This window comes from Zalophus californianus, chromosome 1 (assembly GCF_009762305.2).
Source record: "Zalophus californianus isolate mZalCal1 chromosome 1, mZalCal1.pri.v2, whole genome shotgun sequence".
Taxonomy (NCBI): domain Eukaryota; kingdom Metazoa; phylum Chordata; class Mammalia; order Carnivora; family Otariidae; genus Zalophus; species Zalophus californianus.
Window position 1 is genome coordinate 91,504,704 of NC_045595.1, and position 18,183 is coordinate 91,522,886.

Below are 18,183 nucleotides of genomic sequence, written 5' to 3' on the forward strand. Positions count from 1 at the left end.
TGCTGCCCGTAACTCCAAAACTGGTACTCTCGTCTCCGTGAGTGGTGTTGAAATAGTTTAGATTTAACGCCATACACACTAGCTTTTGCTGGTTCCAAAGAAATTTACTGGATTGTGAAACACTCCAACCAATGAGCTCTCAAGTCTCTGGAGTCAGTCAGGCAGGCTGGGTTCGATTCCTGGCTTCACCACTGACTGGGGGACCTCAGACAAGCTGTGGACCTTATTTTGAGCCCCAGTTTCTGAATGAGCAAAATGGGAATAATTGTAGCATGTGTCTCTTAGGACTGTTATGAGTATAAAATGAGGTCATGCTGAGCACCTGGCCCACGAAAAATGCTTATTTAAATAATGGTTATCAGGGCATCTGGGTGGCTCAGTGAGTCGAGCATCCGACTCTTGATTTTGGCTCAGGTCGTGATCTCAGGGTCATGGGATCGAGCCCGTGTCGGGCTCCGCACTTGCTGTGGTATCTGCTTGAGATTCTCTCTGTCCCTCACCCTCTGCCCCTCCCCCCTGCTCACGTGTACTCATGCAAGCTCTCGCTCGCTCTAAAAATAAATAAATAATAAATAAATAAAATAAATACTGGTTATTATTATTATTAACAACATTATTGTTATTAAAATCAACACAACTTTATATCCAATTTCAGCAGGGTTGTAGTCAGCTTGCCAGCCCATAGACCTCACATTCAAAGGGTGCAGAGGGTGGGAGTGAGCTGGCCCAACAACCCACCCTATCCTGTGCTCTGCAGGACACGCTAGTCTCTCATTTAATAAAAGAGCTTTACTGGCCTGACTCAGAGGCCTGGGGGTGGAGGGTGGGCAAGGGAAGAGCAGGCCCCTTCCACTACAGGCAGCCAGGGTAGTGGGCTCCTGTCCATCTAGGCTCTTGTCATCCCTTCGGCTTGCTCCCTTTGGGGAAGGCCCTTCCCAAGTTGCTCAGCAGGACCTGCCCCCACTTGCCCCCACTCCTCCCCCTGACCCCTGCTTGGGTCCACACCTGCTGCTCCTTCCCTCGGCCCTCCCTGATGGGGGGCCTTCAGTTGAATGGCTCTTCCCATAAGTGCACATTGAGATCTAAGTGCTAAGTGCACCCTTAACACCTCTGAATCTTTGCTGCAAGCTTCTCCCTTAATCATGTTTAACTGACAGACCTGAAGGCAGTTCGTAATGCTAATGTTTATCCAAGAACTGCAAATAGGGAGGACACAGAGCATTCTGGAAATTACCTCTCAGCACCTGGGAATAAATGGTCACTCTGGAGAACACAACTATCCCATGCTCTCCTGCCTCCCCCCTGCAGCAGGTGCCCTCTCCCAGCCACTGCGATTGTGGCAGCCACAAGGCTGCTCCCGGTCTCCTAGTGCGGGCCCTGCTCAGCTGCTCAGGAGGAGGGCATCATCCCTGTTCTAGAACCCGTGAACCCCGTTTCTCTGTTCAGAAGCTCCTGCAGATTGGGTGAGGTTCCAGAGCAAAAGCCATGAGACAGACAAAATAGATTCTGCCAAATTTGTCTGCCTTCAGCCCTTTGGATAAATGTCATGGAGCTGTTGTGCCTTGTCACCTTCACTCCTACTTGGAGAATCTTCGGGGATGAGTATAACCTTATTATTTCAGTATTGATTATATGACGCATGGTTGTTTCACTTTTCCAGAGTCGACTCTGGGACTCGCAAAGGGCTCCTTCCACCGTCCCTGCAGTTGAGGTGCTGAGATGGGGGCGGAACACGCCTTCCTGGCAGGGGTGTGGCAGGACCGGTTAGACCCATCTGTGATTCCTCTGTGACCTTGGACAGGCCACCTTTCTCTGACCTTCTGCTGGGAGGCCCAGGCCCCACTCCTTAGCTGACAGGCAAGGCCAAGGCTGTGTGGAGGAAGGACTCCTCCCTTTTATCTGTCAAACAGCTCTGGTAATACAGCTTGAGCATTTCAGCCTCAAAGCTTTTTTGCTCCATCATTACCGTAAAATAAAAATCATTTCTTTGGCTCACTTGTCCCACTTGAATGGTGTGTAATATCGTTACAAATTTATGTGTTTATGACTTTGTGACCTGGGGAGAAGCTAGAAATTCCGCTGCGCCCATTTCTACTCCTGGGTTTCTGTAAAGGTCACGGCAAAATTATTTTATCAAGTACACCACAGAAGGGGAAAATCTTAATCTTATATTATACATATGCAGCACTTGACCTTCTCTTGAGATGCGGCACCTCTTAGCTACACTTACTTAAACATAATGCCGCTCTTCCCCGGATGCACATGGAGAGAATAATGAGGTGCCCTGGCATCCCAGCCAGAGAGGAGGCTGTGCTGTGGGGCTGACCTCACAGATGAGAAGGAGAAGGAGTCGAGGGCGGTGGGGGCAGGGATGGGGGTGAGCCCCGCAGAGCGGCAGCAAGCTCATTCTGATGAGTGGGCCACGTGGGCAGGCGGAGCAGACACTGTGGCTTGATCTGCCTCCCCTGCTGACCGTACACCTTTAACCAAGTCATTCACTGCCTTCCCTGGGCCTTAGTTTCCCCATCATAGGTATGGGATGTGCCATCTTTGATCCATGGGGAGCAGCTTCCTGGGGCATTGTGTTAAAGATTCGGAGCTCTGGTCTGGGTGGAACGGACGTGAGAGCCATGATTGATTAGTGATGTCGGCCATGGGCGGCCAGGAGGTAGTGACTGTAGCCGAGCTGGCTAACCGTATTCGAGGGTATTTCCAAGGTCTTTCCCCGCTCTGGCTACCTGTGATTTGTGGACTTGCCAAAGCCCCAGGGTCAGGAGACTTGGAAAGGGAAAAACAATAACAAGCTATCCCTGAAAGAAGAGTACTATTTGCTTTGTCAGGTTTTGGAGGGGAAATGATATTTGTGTGATGCATCTGAACATGGTTGGCTTTTTTTTTTTTTCTTTCTTTCTTTCTCTTTTCTTTTCTTTCTTTCTTTCTTTCTTTTTTTTTTTTTTTTTTTTTTCTGTATTCACTCTGTGAAAAGCAGAGAGAGCAGAGGAAAGCAGTGCTATTTTTCTGGGTGTGGTGACTCACCAGACCTAGCCATCTGTGTGTGTGCAGGTGGCCAGCCCATGCCCCTGGCCCACAGGAAAGAGTGAGGAGGCCTGGGTGGCTTCTCATCATTGTCCAGCCTAGAGAAACATGGTGAGAAGTCACCTTCGTTTATCTTAAGAACTTGGTTATAAATTATTTTTTTAAGGGAATCCATCAAGGTCTGTGTCAGGGGAAGTACTTAAAAATAGGTTTTTCTCAAAGGGTAAACACTTAAGTCGGAAAATGTGGGAAGCCGCCTGACTGCAGGCATATGTCCCCCTAGCCTGCTGCCCAGAGCTACCAGATTGATGGTGTTTTTAGAACTTTGGCAGCCAAGCTCTGACGCGGATGGAGACAGGGCCTGGGGAGGGGACATCTGGGGATTCCCTGCTCACCCCCCTGGTGTAAAAGTGGAAACCTAGGCCTGGCAGCCCTGGTGGCCCAATGGGCCCAATCAGGAGAGACGACCTTGGGGCCCCTTGGAGTGGCCGAAGTGAGCTGACCCTCACCTTCCTGTTCATTGGGTCCCAGGGGCCCTGTGAATGTCTCCCTGGGGATGGAGAGGGAAATGGGGAGGCCATAATCCCTTAAAGAAATCTATCCTGGCTGCTGGCAGGGTGCTTCTGCTCTTTTCTAAAGGATAGACCCCCCCCACTTCCCACCCTGCCTTGGCCCCCAGCACTGGCTCACCCACTTCTTTCACCACCTGGCTATGACACTGTCTCTTCTCCTGCCCTTGGAGCCCAACACTTTGAGAATTCCATCCCCATCTGGACATTTGCTGCCTCTGGACTGGGGGCTCCTCCAGGTTCCCTCCCACCTCTAATCCCCTGCACATCTGCCCCCACTCCTCAACAATAACCCTGTTCTCTCCCTGATGTAAGGAAAGTGACTCCCATCTCTGAGGGACAAGGAAAGTGTCCCCAAATGCATTGTGTGGAATGAATGAGACTCACATATCAAAGGGAAAGGCTCTGTTGGGCTAAGGCTTTAGGAAGCAACCAGGCGCTTTGAGCAGCTACTGGCTATCCAGGTGGCCTGTAGAGGAGGGGCTCAGGTAGTGCTGCACCTTCAGGGTCCAGAGAAATGAAGTAGATGCAGGGCTGGGTCTCCAGCTAGCGGCCCCTCCCTGTCCTATCACCAAGTCCCGGAGGCTCTGCTGGCTGAGGATTCCTGAGTCTGAAGACTGATGCATCCCCTCCGTGGTGCAGGGGCTGCTTGAGCCCTGTTTGCAGGCTGGCAGTTAGAGGACAGACAGACTTGGGGAGCAGTCACACACTTGGGGAAGAGTCACAACCAGCTCCCAGAGGAGCCAAACCAATTCTGGTTTTGGAGTGAGCCCTCACCCTGCCTTCCCTGCTCTGGGCTCCTCCCTAATGTCATTCCCAACCACCTCAAAGTCATAGACAGGAGACACATGGCCAGGGCACTGGATGTTTAAAAGAGAACTCTAGAAAGAGGAAAATGTCCAACTCAAGCGAACGAAATGTGGAGGGTGGGCTTTCTGGCACCAGTAGGGATTCAGTGCTTATCTGCTGAATGAGTGAGTGATCCCAGTGAGTCACCAGGTCCTCCTCCCCGAGGACTCTCGAATCCCTCTACTCTTCTCTGTTCCCACTACCCTGATAATTATCACTCTTCCTGGGCTCCTGTGTCTCCCCCTAACTGTCCCCACCCCTCTTGTCCTTTCTCTTCCCAGCAGCCAGTGTGATCTTTCAGAAACAAAAACCTGACTGTCTTTCTCCCCAGTTTTAGGCCCATCACTGTCTTCCATGGACCTAATAATGATAATAAGGCCCAGAGGCTTGATGACATGAACTCAGGCTCCCTCTCCAGACAGCCTCTTCCTTGACACCTGAGCCCTGCCCATCCCAAGTGTGTCCTCTGCCTGGCCACGGAAATGCTGCTCTCAGTTTCTGGATTGAGCCACAGTCCTGCTCCTGGGTCTTTGTACATGCCGCTCTTTCCATGGGGAGGGTTCTCTGCCTCCCATCACCTCCCCATCTTACCTCTGCCAATCTGTACGGCTCTAATTTCTTCATGTCTTGGATGCTACTTGCCTGAGACCATCCCAGATGGGGTTAGGTTCCTGCTCTGGCCTCCCCACCCTGATACCCACCATGGGAATTTCTAGTTTAGAGTCTGCCTTCCTCCACCAGGATGTCAACTCCATCAGGGAGGGACCTTGGTGTGTTTTATCTCTTGGTGTAGCCTGGTGCCCAGCACAGCTCCATGGTAAGTGGTCGACTTAAATACTTGGAATTCAGCGTGGCTTCTCATAGAAAACATCCATCTGCTATTTACTGAGGAGATGCTACATTCCAGAAAGTTTGTGTACAGTACACGGATCTTCACAAAGCCGTGAGAAGGAAGTTACCCTAGGATCCTGTTTTACAGAGGAGGGGGCTGAGATTCAGAGGGTTAAGTAGCTTGCTTAAGATCACACAACCAGTTACGTGGCCATTTTCTCAGACCTCAAGGCCATGATGTTTTTACTCTACCGGGTGGTCTAGAGCGGTGGGTCTCAGCGTGGAACTGCATCAGAGTCTCCTGGAGGGTTTGCTAATGCTCACATCCCTGAACCCGACCCTAGACTTTCTGGTTCAGTAGGTTCCAACTGGGGTCTGAGACTCTGCATTTCTGCAAGTTCCCAGGGGATGCTGTTGCCGTTGGCCTGGAGACCACAGGTGGAGAATCACTGGCCTAGATCATCAGGAAACACCTGGGTTTTCCCTGTGGCTACCCCACTCTCTAGCCACACTGACCTTGCGCTTAGACTGTAGGATGAAGCTCTGAGGCCCAAATAGCCTCCGACGTCTGGACCTGGCCTTGGCTGCGCTGTGCCTGGCTGCCATCACTGATAAGGACCTAAGTGCCGGCCCCTCCCCATTGGGACGCTGCTCTTCTGTTTGTCATCCTTCAGTCCTGTTCCGTGATCTTCCCATTCCCATTCCACCAAGGCAAAGGCCTCCGTCCCCACCCTGCCTTTTTACCTGCTTCCATGCTGATTGATGCATTCTAGGCTCGCTGCTGCTGCTGCCGTCTGAGCAGCTTAATAGCATGGGAAGTTACAGTCTTGTCTGTGTCGTGGTGCCCACAGCATTCATCAATTTCAGCAAGTGTCACCAAGAGTGATACAAGTGTGTGACACAGCTAAGTATCCCCTCTGCACAGGCCATTACAGCTGGCACCTGGCCCAGAGAGCCAGAAACTGCAGACCCATTTGGCTTCATTTGTGCAGGTGGGCAGAGAAGTGAAAGTGCCCCCAGCCCGCCTCCTGCGTGGCCCCTTTAAATGCTTTGCATTCCTAAAACCACCCAAAGGATCACCCAAAGTTTCCCTAGGCAAGCCAGAGCCCTGCTCTCTCTGTCTTGGCACATTCTTTTCCCTTTGCCCCACATTCTCATTTCTGCATCAGCTGTTACCTGTCCTTCAAGGCCTCTGCATGTCTACCTTCTGCAGGCAGCCTTCCTAGCTCCCCTTCACTCTCCTTAAGACCTCCGGCCCGGGGCACCTCCACTGCTGCTGTAGGGGTTTTCTCGGTAAACAGCCTACTCTGACCTGCCCTGCTCAGCTGAGCCCCCACTGGGATGTCCTGGGGTTGTTCAGGGAGATCCATTTCTGGGAGAAGCAAAGACTGCTGGTTAAGAGTGGACAGGGGAATCTCAGCACAGGGCTCCAGGGCCACCTTCCTTCCATGGAGCTTCATGCCTGGAGTTCCATAGTCAGTCACCCATGGTGTCGGCCACCAATAACGTGAAGGTGTGGGAGACAGTCGGCCACAGGGATGAGTCCAAATACCAGGCTCCACATGGGGCCACAAGACCTCTGGGAAGAGCTGTGTGCAGAGCTATGTGCATGTACTACAGGAACCGCTGTGTCCCTCCCCATCTGCCACCACCACGCCCTTCCCGTAGTGCTCAGCAGCTGCCCACGGGGAGAGGGGAGGGCACTTCTGCTTTTCTTACAGAGCAGGAGCAGAGTGTGGAGATGAAAGGGAAGTTTTGGGAGCAGAGAGCTCAGCTAAGGGCTCTGAGCCTCTCTTCCTGACCAGGAGTGAGTGCCTGGCCCAGCTCACTGTCGCCCCTCGAGGCGGGCAGGCCTCCTGAGCCAGCTGCTGAGCTGCACCTGCCTTTGAGAAAAAAGGCACCAGGTTCTTAAGCAGGGGATGAATATTCATTGGCATGAACCTTTGCAAACTCATTCGGGGAAAAAAATTAGATCAGGAGAAGTAATCAGATTATTAAAAAGAAAGCAAGGACAGAAGGCGGCGGTGAAGGGAAGAATCACATTTAAAATGCAAGGAGAGATTTCCTTCCTGCAGAGTAGCTGTGACCCCCTGGACCAGGCACCGGGAATAGTTAAGCCCTCCCACATTTCTGCTGCATAAAAATGTTCTTTTTTGAGGCTTCACTGGATGGGGGAGGGGCAGAGGCAATGCGCACCCTCCACGTACGAAAATTATAAAATAATGTTTGGAGGTTTTCATTTTATCTTCCTTGGATATCGGGGGGAAATCATGAGAGTTAAAGAGCCTCCGGTGAGTGCTGAGTGACAGGTTAAAGGGCCCCAATAAAGATTAGATGGTCCACTATCTCCTGAGGAAATTGCATAAACGTGGTTATTCCCTCTTGCTTCTATTAATTTCCTTTTCCTGGCTGCTTGGAAATGCTTCATAACCTGATGCTGCAGATGGGGACGAGAGGCGCTTTCCATTATCTCAATCACTGCACTGTTTATGAGACACTTAATCTGTTTCTTTATAAAGTAATAGTACTGTAGGTGATGGATTTAGTGTCCCTGGAAGCCTGGGCGCAGGGGCGGGAGGGGAGGGGGGTTGTCCAGAGCATTGTAAGCACCAGATCATTTGTTACATGGTTGAGGCTCTGAGAAGTTGGGTGGGCGTTTCAAGGTGACCTTCGGATATCAGCTAGAGGTCATGTGTACCGGTCCCTTGTCACTTGAAAGGGGAGATAGGCTGTGTGTTTTGCCTGGACAATGGCAAATATGCACATGCTTAGGGACCTGGAACGCAGGTCCTGTCTCTTCCTCTCTGCCAGAGTTGGGGGTGGGGAAAGAGGCCTGTGTGGGGAGGTGTCACCCAAAACCTCCATTTGTCACCTGTCTGAACTGTGATCACTTGCAATGGAGGAAAGCAAACCCCCTTTTCTTACAGAAACAAAGTGCTCTGGGCTCTGTGAGGGACAGAACCGTACAGCCCTCCTGCTTACAGATTTCTCACTGACAAAGGTCTTATGCCAATACACAGCCAGGCGCAGGCAGCTCTTCTCTTCCCATCCGCCTCCTGGAGTAGAAATGAGACCCTTCCGGCTGAGATCCTGACATCCGGGCTGGGCTGGGCACTCTCTGACCTCATTTCCTTTCCTGCCTCTCCTGTCCTTCCGCCTCTTCCCTTCTTGCTTTGTCTTTGCCTCTCCTGAGACTTGCCTCCTAGTTGCCACAAGAAAGTGCTGCTCATGGTCCTCATCTCATAATTCCGGATCCTTGTCATGATGCACATCCCGCCCCCAGCCTGTGTACACACAAGGCTCACACAGATCATGCCCTGCGGGAATCCGCTTTCATTTCCATTGTCTGCCTCCCCTACCTGGAAGGGTGCTTCCCAGCGCCTGCCCCCCACCTCCTGCCCTCTGCTCTGGCCTCCTAAGCAAGGTACCTGGCTCCAGGCAGATCTTCGGTAAACATTTGCTGAATGAGGGGTTCATTCATAGCTGTAGTGAGAGTGCTGACCATACTTTTCTATCAAGAGATATAAAAACCCTGAGTTTTGCTTTAACGATATTAAAGCTAAGAACCGTGTTATCTACCTTGAAATGACTTGAAAGTCTGGCGATGTGCTTGGTTAATCGATCACGGTATTATTATTTTTGTGGAACTGTAGAGCCTTTAGGCAAGTATGCCGGCTACAGGCTGTCAGAGTGCTTGCCATTCTTCACTGTGTTACTCCCAGGGGCTTTACCTACTCCCGTGACTTACCTGGGCTTGCTTTTGTTTCCCTTGGCCTAAATACTCTTTGTTACAATCTCCCCAGAAGCTCCATGTATCACCTCTAATTAAAGCTGCATTTTCTCAAGGGGCAGCATAATTTTCTTATTTATTTTTCTACGTTAAATTTCTAGTAAAATAACAATGTTGTTAAGTTCTATTTCTTGTTAGTGGTGTCTGATACAAGATGAATTAAAAAGGCTTTGTGGGCTAGCCTAGCACTTTAACCATTATTTAAAGCATTCATTCTATGAGAAAATATAGCTCAAGTGTGCTTACAAGTTACAACCTAAAAGTTTAATAACTGAACCTAGAAATGTTGCTTCTTTATAAATTAGGGGATGCCTAGACACAGGTTTTATTAAAATGTTAACTTATGGCATCTGATTATTAGGGAGATTCATTCATTTTATAATTACATGTAAAATATATTTTACAGATACAATTATTCACCATTATACAAAACAGAAATAGTCTGTGCAGAAGCACATTCTTCACCTGGTTCCAAGATTGATATGCCTGCTTTGGGACTCTAAACTTCTATTCTGACCCTGAATTCTGAAAGTTCCTGCAAAGAAAACTTGTTTTTCAACAGGGAGTGGGTAAGCAGAAGTAGAGAGAAATTAGCATTATTTAGCATTTATTAATGCTAGGTACATTTTCATATTTGAGTTTATTAAATTCTAATGGCCTGTGGGAGTTGTGAGAACTGTGTGTTTCTTTTTTATAGATCCTTTTTACAGATGAGCAGGTTGAGGCTCTGAGGCATTACATAACCTTCCAGTGATCACCCAGCTAGGAACCAGCAGAGCCAGGAATGGGACCCAGGACTGTCTGATCACTGCCCAGTGTTCACTGTCCTGGAAAGCATGGAGTCACAACCCCTCCTGGGACCTCTCTCCCCACCCTTTGACCTTCTTTCCCTGAAGTTCATCGTGGACCTGCTTTTTCCTTCATTTCCTGTCCTTGGGGACTCTGTAGCATCTAGAGACTTCAGGGGACCCAGTTCTGAACTTCCCCCATCAGAAATCTCAAAGGAGGGCACTTCCTAAATCCTCTGCTACTTGTGGGTATCAGGATGATTGTTTATGCTGTTAACTTATTAAATGTAAGGCAAGTAGGCTTTTAAATGCTGGAAAGAAAGTGAAAACACCTTGTTCCTCTTGGACTGATACATTAAGGAAATTACAGCATAACAGAGGACCCAATGAATGCATGTGATTCACCACTCTCTCCTCCCTCCTCTCCAAGGAAAGGGCTTCTGCTGTGTTTGGGCAACACAGGCCTGGGATTTCTCTGTGTTCTTTAGCTCCAAAACTGAATGGCCCAGCAATGCTGGGTGGTTTGTAATGGAAACGGTCCAATGCTTCCCATGGGAGACAAGGAAGAGATGTGGAAAGAAGAAAGGGAAGAGGAGAAAGAAAGAGAGAGACTTTACTGAGTGGGCTTGGAAAGACAGATCAGTAAGCCAGATTCTAGATTACTTTAGGTTTGCCACTCAGGGACGCTGCTGATATTTAATTTGTTGAGTCTTTAGTAAAAATGTAATTTTTTCTTTCTGCTGAGAATTTTCTTTTGAATGTGCTGAGGTGGGTCAGCAAGTGGCCCCTTTCTACGTAGGTTACAACCAGAGATCTTTAAGAACCTTATTGGATCATCTAGACAACATTTATGCTAGTGTGTTCCATGGAACTTGAATTTCAGGGGATGCTCTACAAAATTGGGCATCTTGGTGAGAAAACAGCATTCTATATTCCATTTTTTGGAAGTTCTGAGAAATTCTGTAATGAAAAATGAGATTAACTTTTTCAATACACATTTTCAAAATATCTGGCCACAGAACACTTTTGTAAGTGACAGGCGTTAACAACCCAAAGAACATGGACTCCATGGAACACTCTTGGGTTATGCCATCCCAGAGCATTCCATTTCAGAAATTATCTTGCATCGGAGATGAGCTCCTGCCCCAGGGCATTTCCAGAGTAACGGAAACCCTGTACTTCACTTCAAGTGAGCAAAGGGCTGAGAAAACTCCCAACACAGGAAATAGTCCTTCCTTGTCTCAGTAGAAAAGCTGTGGGTATTTTTCAAATAGTTTATATGTATGTCATCACTATCATTTCTCCCACTGTGTGATTCTGGGCAACTTTTTTAACCTTTCGGTGTCCCAATTTGTTCATGAACAAAATAGATATAATAATAGCTACCCCATAGAGTAATGCATGCAAGGCACTTAACAAGAATGTTTAACAAATGGTGGCTACTGCTATTATTAAAGAACATTCTGTACTTTCCGGAGGGAACAATATATTCGATAAGATGAGCTCTGTGTAAGTAAAAGCCATTATAATGGTACTTCTGTTACAGCAACAATCACATTGTATTATAATTGTATGACTACACTAGATCAAGAGCTCCTTGAGGGCAGGCTCTGTTCTCTAAATTCTCTGGGTCAGATTCTCAGAAGAGTCACAATAAATGTTTGTTGAATGAATCAATGAAAAGTGAAATAAGTTAACCATGCGGTAAGTTTTACTCTGTCTCCAAGGAGGCTGAGTCAGAGCAGATTTCCCAGGGACAAGAAGAGTCCAGAGCTGTGATGGTGTGGAAGGGCCTCAGAGAAGTAGGGCGGGCAGGAGAAGTCTTTTGAGGAACCTGCAAGGAGGACACCAGATGTCTGGAGTAGAAGGTCTCTGTAGATGAAGCATGGTGAAAGCCTCAGGGATGGCCTGAAGCTAGACTTTTTGGGGCATGGCTCCTCATAGGCTGACCACACAGAGAACTAAGAAAATATGCCTCATGTCTGAGGTTACCTCTAGTGGGCATTGGGCTGTCCAAGGCATCCCCAACCTTCTCCACTGCCATATACATGATAGATGACACCAAGTGCATGACACATTCCCTGGTGCACTACCTGCAAAGCCATCCTTTCTTTTCTTTCTTTCTTTCTTTCTTTTTTTTTTTTTTTTTTTTTTTGCCATACCCTCCGAAGCATTTCAAAATGCAATTAAGGGAGAATGATGTTGTTAAGCCAGTAACCTTGAAATCACTTTTATTTCTTTTTAAAGAATCACTCATGAATTTCAGTTCTTTACCATCATTCATAACAAGTGCTTGTTAACACAGCTTATGGTGACCCTCATATGTGTTGCAACATGACATTTAAGAACCATGCATCCTGTCCATATTATAAGCCAGGAACCCTCCCCATCCGAGGATATTAGGAGAGATTTTTTTTTTCAATGAGTGGTTCAGGGTAAGGCCCTGGCTGTTAACCAGGTGGAAGAGGGAGGGAATAACCATTTATAAAGCACTTATGTCCCAGACACTGAGCCACACATTAGATTCATTTTCTCAATTAAATCTCTCGACACACCTGAAAGGGAAGAATCATTATTCATATTGTTCAAGTGAAAGAGGCCATCGGTACCATGGAAGGTATATTTCACTAAGGATGTTTAAAGAATTGGAAGTGTTAAATAGGGGTTTCCTCAATCTGAAATGCTCACTTTGTGCAAGGAGGTATCTCAATGTCCTTTTCAAGGGGGCAGGATCTTTCATTTTCTATATCCAAGGAAGGGATTCTGATTGCCACTCTTCCATTAATTCTCAGATGGTCTCTTTGTGTTCCAGCCTGCCCCGCCGGGATGTTCAAGGCCAGCCAGGAAGCTGAGGGGTGCTCCCACTGCCCCTCCAACAGCAGATCCCCTTCAGAGGCGTCTCCCATCTGTACCTGTCGGACCGGCTATTACCGAGCGGATTTTGACCCCCCAGAAGTGGCATGCACTAGTAAGTGTCTAGTAAGGACTCTGGGCTGTGGAGTTTGGTTTCCTGAGAGTGCAAGTGGTGGGCAGGGGAGACAAACACCAGATTGCTGTACAAAACAGAAATGCTGTTTGTGGTGCTGAAGCGGACAGCTCCTGGGCGGGGCACGCAGAACCCTTCTGCTTAACAGCACAAGGTTAAGATTACTATGTTCCTTCTTACCTCCTTCTCTCAAATGACAAAGTGTTGGGGCGCCTGGGTGGCTCAGTTGGCTGGGCGTCTGCCTTCGGCTCAGGTCTTGATCCCAGGGTCCTAGGATCGAGCCCAGCATCAGGCTCCCTGCTCACTGGGGAGCTTGCTTCCCCCTCTCCCTCTTCTCCTCCCCCAGCTTGTGCTCTCTCTGTCAAATAAATAAATAAAATCTTTTAAAAAATGGGAGAGTGTTCCTCCCACTGAAACAAGACAACTTCTGCCCACCAGATGTTAAAAATGACAGCTTCGAGAGTTCTTGAGTGCAAAATCAAGATCCACTAGGCTATTGCAACAATTCCTAATCACCTCCTCCAAGAAGCCCCCTTGGTCCTGACAGCTGACAGTATTCTCTATCTTCACTGCACTTCCTGTATCTCAGTGTCCAGGCTCTTCTCAGAGTCTAATAATTTTATTAATTGCTCAATTATTTTGTAATAATTCCAGTGCCCTTACAGTGTCCAGTAGAGTGCAGCACCTTTGCCCCTGCCAAATGATAAGACCAGAATTCTGGCCACAGCATGCATATCTGAGGCAGAAATTCTAGGGTTTGGGGCTAAGGCATCAGCTTCACCACTCTCCCATTCTCTGTTGTGGAGGAAAGGGCAGTCATCTTGCCAAAAGTGGATGGGGGAAACTCCATTCCCTGGGTGAGAGTCAGGGAGAGAAGAGGGGAGAATTTTGTCCCACTCTTCTTCCCCACAATCATGGGGAGATAAAAAGCACTAACTCTTCCTGCACAGTGCTTTAGAGAACTTGTTCCCACTCTCCTAAGTGTTGTAGCCCTGAAACAGGGATGATTTTTTTTTTTTTTTTTTTTTTTTTTTTAGTATTCTCATCGTATTTGGAAGTCAGTGTTCCAGGTCAGCCTCTAGTTATGCTACAACTTTCTTCTGCATTAGATGCTGTTGCCTGACTCCCCAGACTTCCCTTCACCTCTTTGAACCAAATCCCTTCCTCCCACCCCCAGGATAGAAGGACACAGAGGGTATGTTTCATACACACTTGCAGTTTGATGGACAGAAAAAATGACTCAGCTCTGAATAGAAGAATATCTTAATTCTGGCCTTTCAGTGTATGTAACCTTTGCTGGGGAAAGAAGAGGAATGAGTGTCTTCTAGGTCAAGGTTCTGAAATCGATCAATGTTTCTAGATTTGAACTGAGGAAAAGCTCATCCTCTTGTAAACGGATTTTCCCCAGACCTTCCTCTCTGGTGCTTGAGATGAACAGAAATTATTCCATTTCTGCTGACTGGAGTCCCTGTCTTCCTGTGGTGGTATCAGCCCAATGATTTCTGAGGTTCTCCTGTGGGTCTCTGTGAGCATGTGAAGCATTGTTTAATGTGCTTCTTTCGAAGCTGAATCACTGCTGCCTGGATGTCCATATGAAAGACTAGTCTCCACAAGTGCCAAAGCATACTCCCAGGGTCTCACAGCTTCCCTCCTAAAACCATTCCCATTCTCTTATGCCATGAACTCTGTCTCACTGCCCGGGCTGCCTCTGCAAGATTAATCATTCAAATAGAAGTCTGGGCCCCCAGCTTCCCACTTCAACAGACACGCCCTGTAAATTCGCCCAGTCCTGCCTAAGATCACCTACACGGATGGTAGGCCAATAACTAAACACTCAGAATGCCAATGTGAGCTGTCTTCCTGGCTGTACAGCACCTCTCCCGTCCATCTTTCAAGCCTTATCTTCCAGCCATCTAACCTGATGCACCTGAACCAATAGGACCAATTCCTGGAATAAATACCAATGTCCCAAAGCTTTCAGTCTGCACATTGCAGAACTTCATTCTGCTCCGCCTGCCCATATCTCAAGTTCACCTCATGAAAATCACACCTCACAGGTTTTCTCTCCCATCTATGGTCCATTTACCTGTGGGGGTAAGCACACCTTCCTTGCCCCGTGTGGCCCCACTAAAATCTCCCCACCTTGTCCAGAGTGGGGATGAGTGCTAGACTTGCCTGAATGTGTCCCCACACCCTTTCCATGGTTCTGTGCTCTTATGACCCCAGATATAGAACACTAGGGGCAGACAGGAAATTGCCAAATCAAAGCCACACTTATCTGTGTGGTCAGGCCCCAGAACAGCTCGTAGATGCATTTTCTAGCCCCTGGTCCTGGCCTGCAGGGGCAAGCACTTGATGAGGGACCCAGAGGCCAGGCTGGGCTGCAACACAATAGAAGGCAAAATGAGTGTAAATAAACCTATTATTTTATTGAGCCTCATTATATATTTGATTTATTGTGTGCCAGGGAAGTACTGTATGAAAAAGTCAATTTGTTGGCTTTTATAATCTCATTAGGGTTTCCTTTTAAAGCATTCTAATTGGAGGTGCCATCTGTTCTCTTAAAAAGGCATCGCACATCACGGGCGCCTGGGTGGCTCAGTCAGTTAAGCATCTGCCTTCGGCTCAGGTCATGATCCCAGGGTCCTGGGATCGAGTCCCGCGTCAGGCTCCCCACTCAGCGGGGAGTCTGCTTCTCCCTCTGCCTCTGCCTGCCACTCTGCCTACTTGTGCTCTCTCTATCTCTCTGTCAAATAAGTAAAATCTTAAAAAAAAAAAAAGGCATCGCACATCACCGCAGTAAATACTTTTTCAGATACAAGGAGCATATCTGGAGCTTTTGAGGCCAGGCATGGCCTTGCACTATAGCTTTGGTGTCCCCGACTAGTTCCTCAGGTGGAGCAAGGCAGCCAGACGTGGGCCCAGCCCAGCCTGGGAGACAGTGTTTGGGGTGGGGAGGGCACAGGTATCTGTTTACTTTGCAAGTGAGGTTCTCCAGCCAGCCAGCCAGGAAGCCATTGTGGCCCAGCGGGGCACAGGGAAGACCCAGGTAAGGGGGAGCTCCATCCTTCAGTGGGCTTCTGCAATGTCTAGGTGGGTGTTGGGAATGTCTAAGAGCCCAGGCCTTGAAGTCTGGAAGGACCTCAGGCTTGGCCCATTGCCATCATCTTTAAAGAAGATTATATCATCAGTCATACTCATTCCCTGACAATATTGAAGATTTTATAAGGAATCCCATGATTTAAAATGTGTTCTTTTACAAAGCTAAAATATCTATAGTGCAGTAAAATTAGTATTTTTAATGAATCCTGTTAGTCTCCTGGGACCAGCACATATATATTCATAGTAGTTTTATAGTGTTAATTTATTCTCAATTAATCTAAACATTTAGAGTGCCTGATGGCTTGTGTAGCCTTGTGTGGGCATTTCTTCATTTTCTTCTTATTTTCCTGGGAAAGCGCAGGACCCCCTTGACCTCTGAGAGTCCTTGGCAGCAGCCCTGTGTGTCCAGCATTGTTCTTGATGAGCTTCATGGACTCAGAAGGGATTTAGGTGAACCCCAAGGCAGTGTCACAGGGACTGGTATGAACTCTGAGTAATGGGCCCTGTGCCTCAGCGTGGTGATGTTCCTGATACTGCTCTCAGGGCACACACCTCCCTTCTTCCTTCTCCATCATCCTCACACCTCTGCCAGGATTAAGCAAAATAGTTTTATAGAGTCTTTGGCCCAATGCCTGGTTCATAGTAAACTCTCAATCGATGTTAGAATTTGCTTTGGTTACATCCCTGGAAAGTGTGAAGATTACAACAGATATGGAAGCTTCCAGCATGAGAGGATGTTGGAGCTCTAAAAATAAAAGTGACATTCTCATGGAGAGTCCAGGTGGACACCTCCCCTGGGCATCCTAGCAGAATCCATGGTGTGGCCCCAGACCACACAGGCATCCTGGCCTGATGGAAACAAAGAGGTGTGGGGTGCCTGGGTGGCTCAGATGGTTAAGCATCTGCCTTCGGCTCAGGTCATGATCCCAGGGTCCTGGGATAGAGCCCCACATCGGGCTCCTGGCTCAGTGGGAGTGAGCCCGTTCCCTCTGCCTCTCCCCCTACTCATGCTCTCTCTCTCTCTCTGTATCTTTGTGTCTCAAATGAATAAATAAAATCTTAAAAAATAAAAGAAACAAACAAAGAGGCAGTAGCCACTGGGACCGGACGCACTGTGGAAGGAGGAAGGAGGTGCAGCCCGAGCATCCCAGACTCCAGCTGCTCCCCAGGGGCCGGGAAGCTGGGCAGCAGCGGTGGCCAGCAAGACTGGCTTTCAGTCCTCGGGGAGCAGGAGCTCGTTCCCCTCCTCAGGGTCAGACATGCTTCTTTTCACAGGAGAGTCTGACGGCTCGGCCTGTGTGACAGGGTTGGTGGAGAGAGGGGGCCGCCAGGAGTGTGGGACAAGCTGCACGGCAGTGTGAAGCCAAGCACCAAAATGCACATCTTCCGTTTTAAATAATTTCTAGTTTACTGGGGTACGAAATGGAAAGGAGGAATTTATGAGGCAGGTGAAAATAGTAATTATGCCTTATAAAATTGCTGTCTGTGAAAAACTATGCAGAAGGACTGGTGTAAAAATAATTTCCTTGTTACATTTCTGACCACAAAACCCTTTTTCTGTCACCCACATGGAAGAAACTTTGATGGATCACAGAGACAAGCTAGTGCTTGTCTTGTTTCTTTATTTCTTCTTCAAATGCAGTGGGTTTCCCGCAGCAGTTTTGATCAATTGAAATGTAATGAAGGGGCTTCAGAGATCATTGTCTTATCCTCTGGAACCTTCTGCCGTCCCCTCATGTGAGCCCTCTGGGGTCCCCTGGGGACTCCCCGACCCTCCTGACTCACGCAGAGGCAGGAAGCTGAGTGGTGAATTAGGGGCTCTGGGTGTGGATCCTGGCAGTTTGCCCTGGTGCCCAGCCGGTGCGAGCAGGAGCTTCTCATGTGTAGAACCAGGCAGGATGGAACTCACATCAGGAGCTTGTGAGAATTACATGACGGATGTCAGGGGAGCCCCGGGTTGAAAGCTCAGGTCTGTCTGCCTCCGATGCCAGGAACTCACACGCAGTGAGAGCTCAAATTTGGTAGCTCTTAGGCGGTTGCTGCCGATGGCCACAGTAATGGTGATGATTTGCTTTCACTCTTGAATTGACCACCCCTAGAGAAGGATAGGAATCCATTCTTCCCTCCCCAATCTCTGCACACTCCATTTTCCCTTTCTTACGCTCCTGCTTCATCCTTTAAAGTACTCCTCTCTTTCATCCCAACCATCTCAGGGCAGCAGGGTGGTCCCTG

General features: G+C 48.3%; 1 protein-coding gene across 2 annotated transcripts in view; it reads left to right on the top strand.

The window, feature by feature from the left end:
• EPHB1 (EPH receptor B1) overlaps positions 1-18,183 on the top strand; it is a 426,979-nt gene that overhangs the window by 275,161 nt on the left and 133,635 nt on the right. For both annotated transcript variants that reach the window (XR_003518576.2, XM_027586952.2), the window contains exon 4: positions 12,676-12,831. Coding sequence is in view for 1 of the 2 variants with exons in the window: in XM_027586952.2 (XP_027442753.1) it covers positions 12,676-12,831 (156 nt within the window). In the remaining variant the exon portion in view is untranslated. The remainder of the gene's footprint in view (positions 1-12,675; positions 12,832-18,183) is intronic.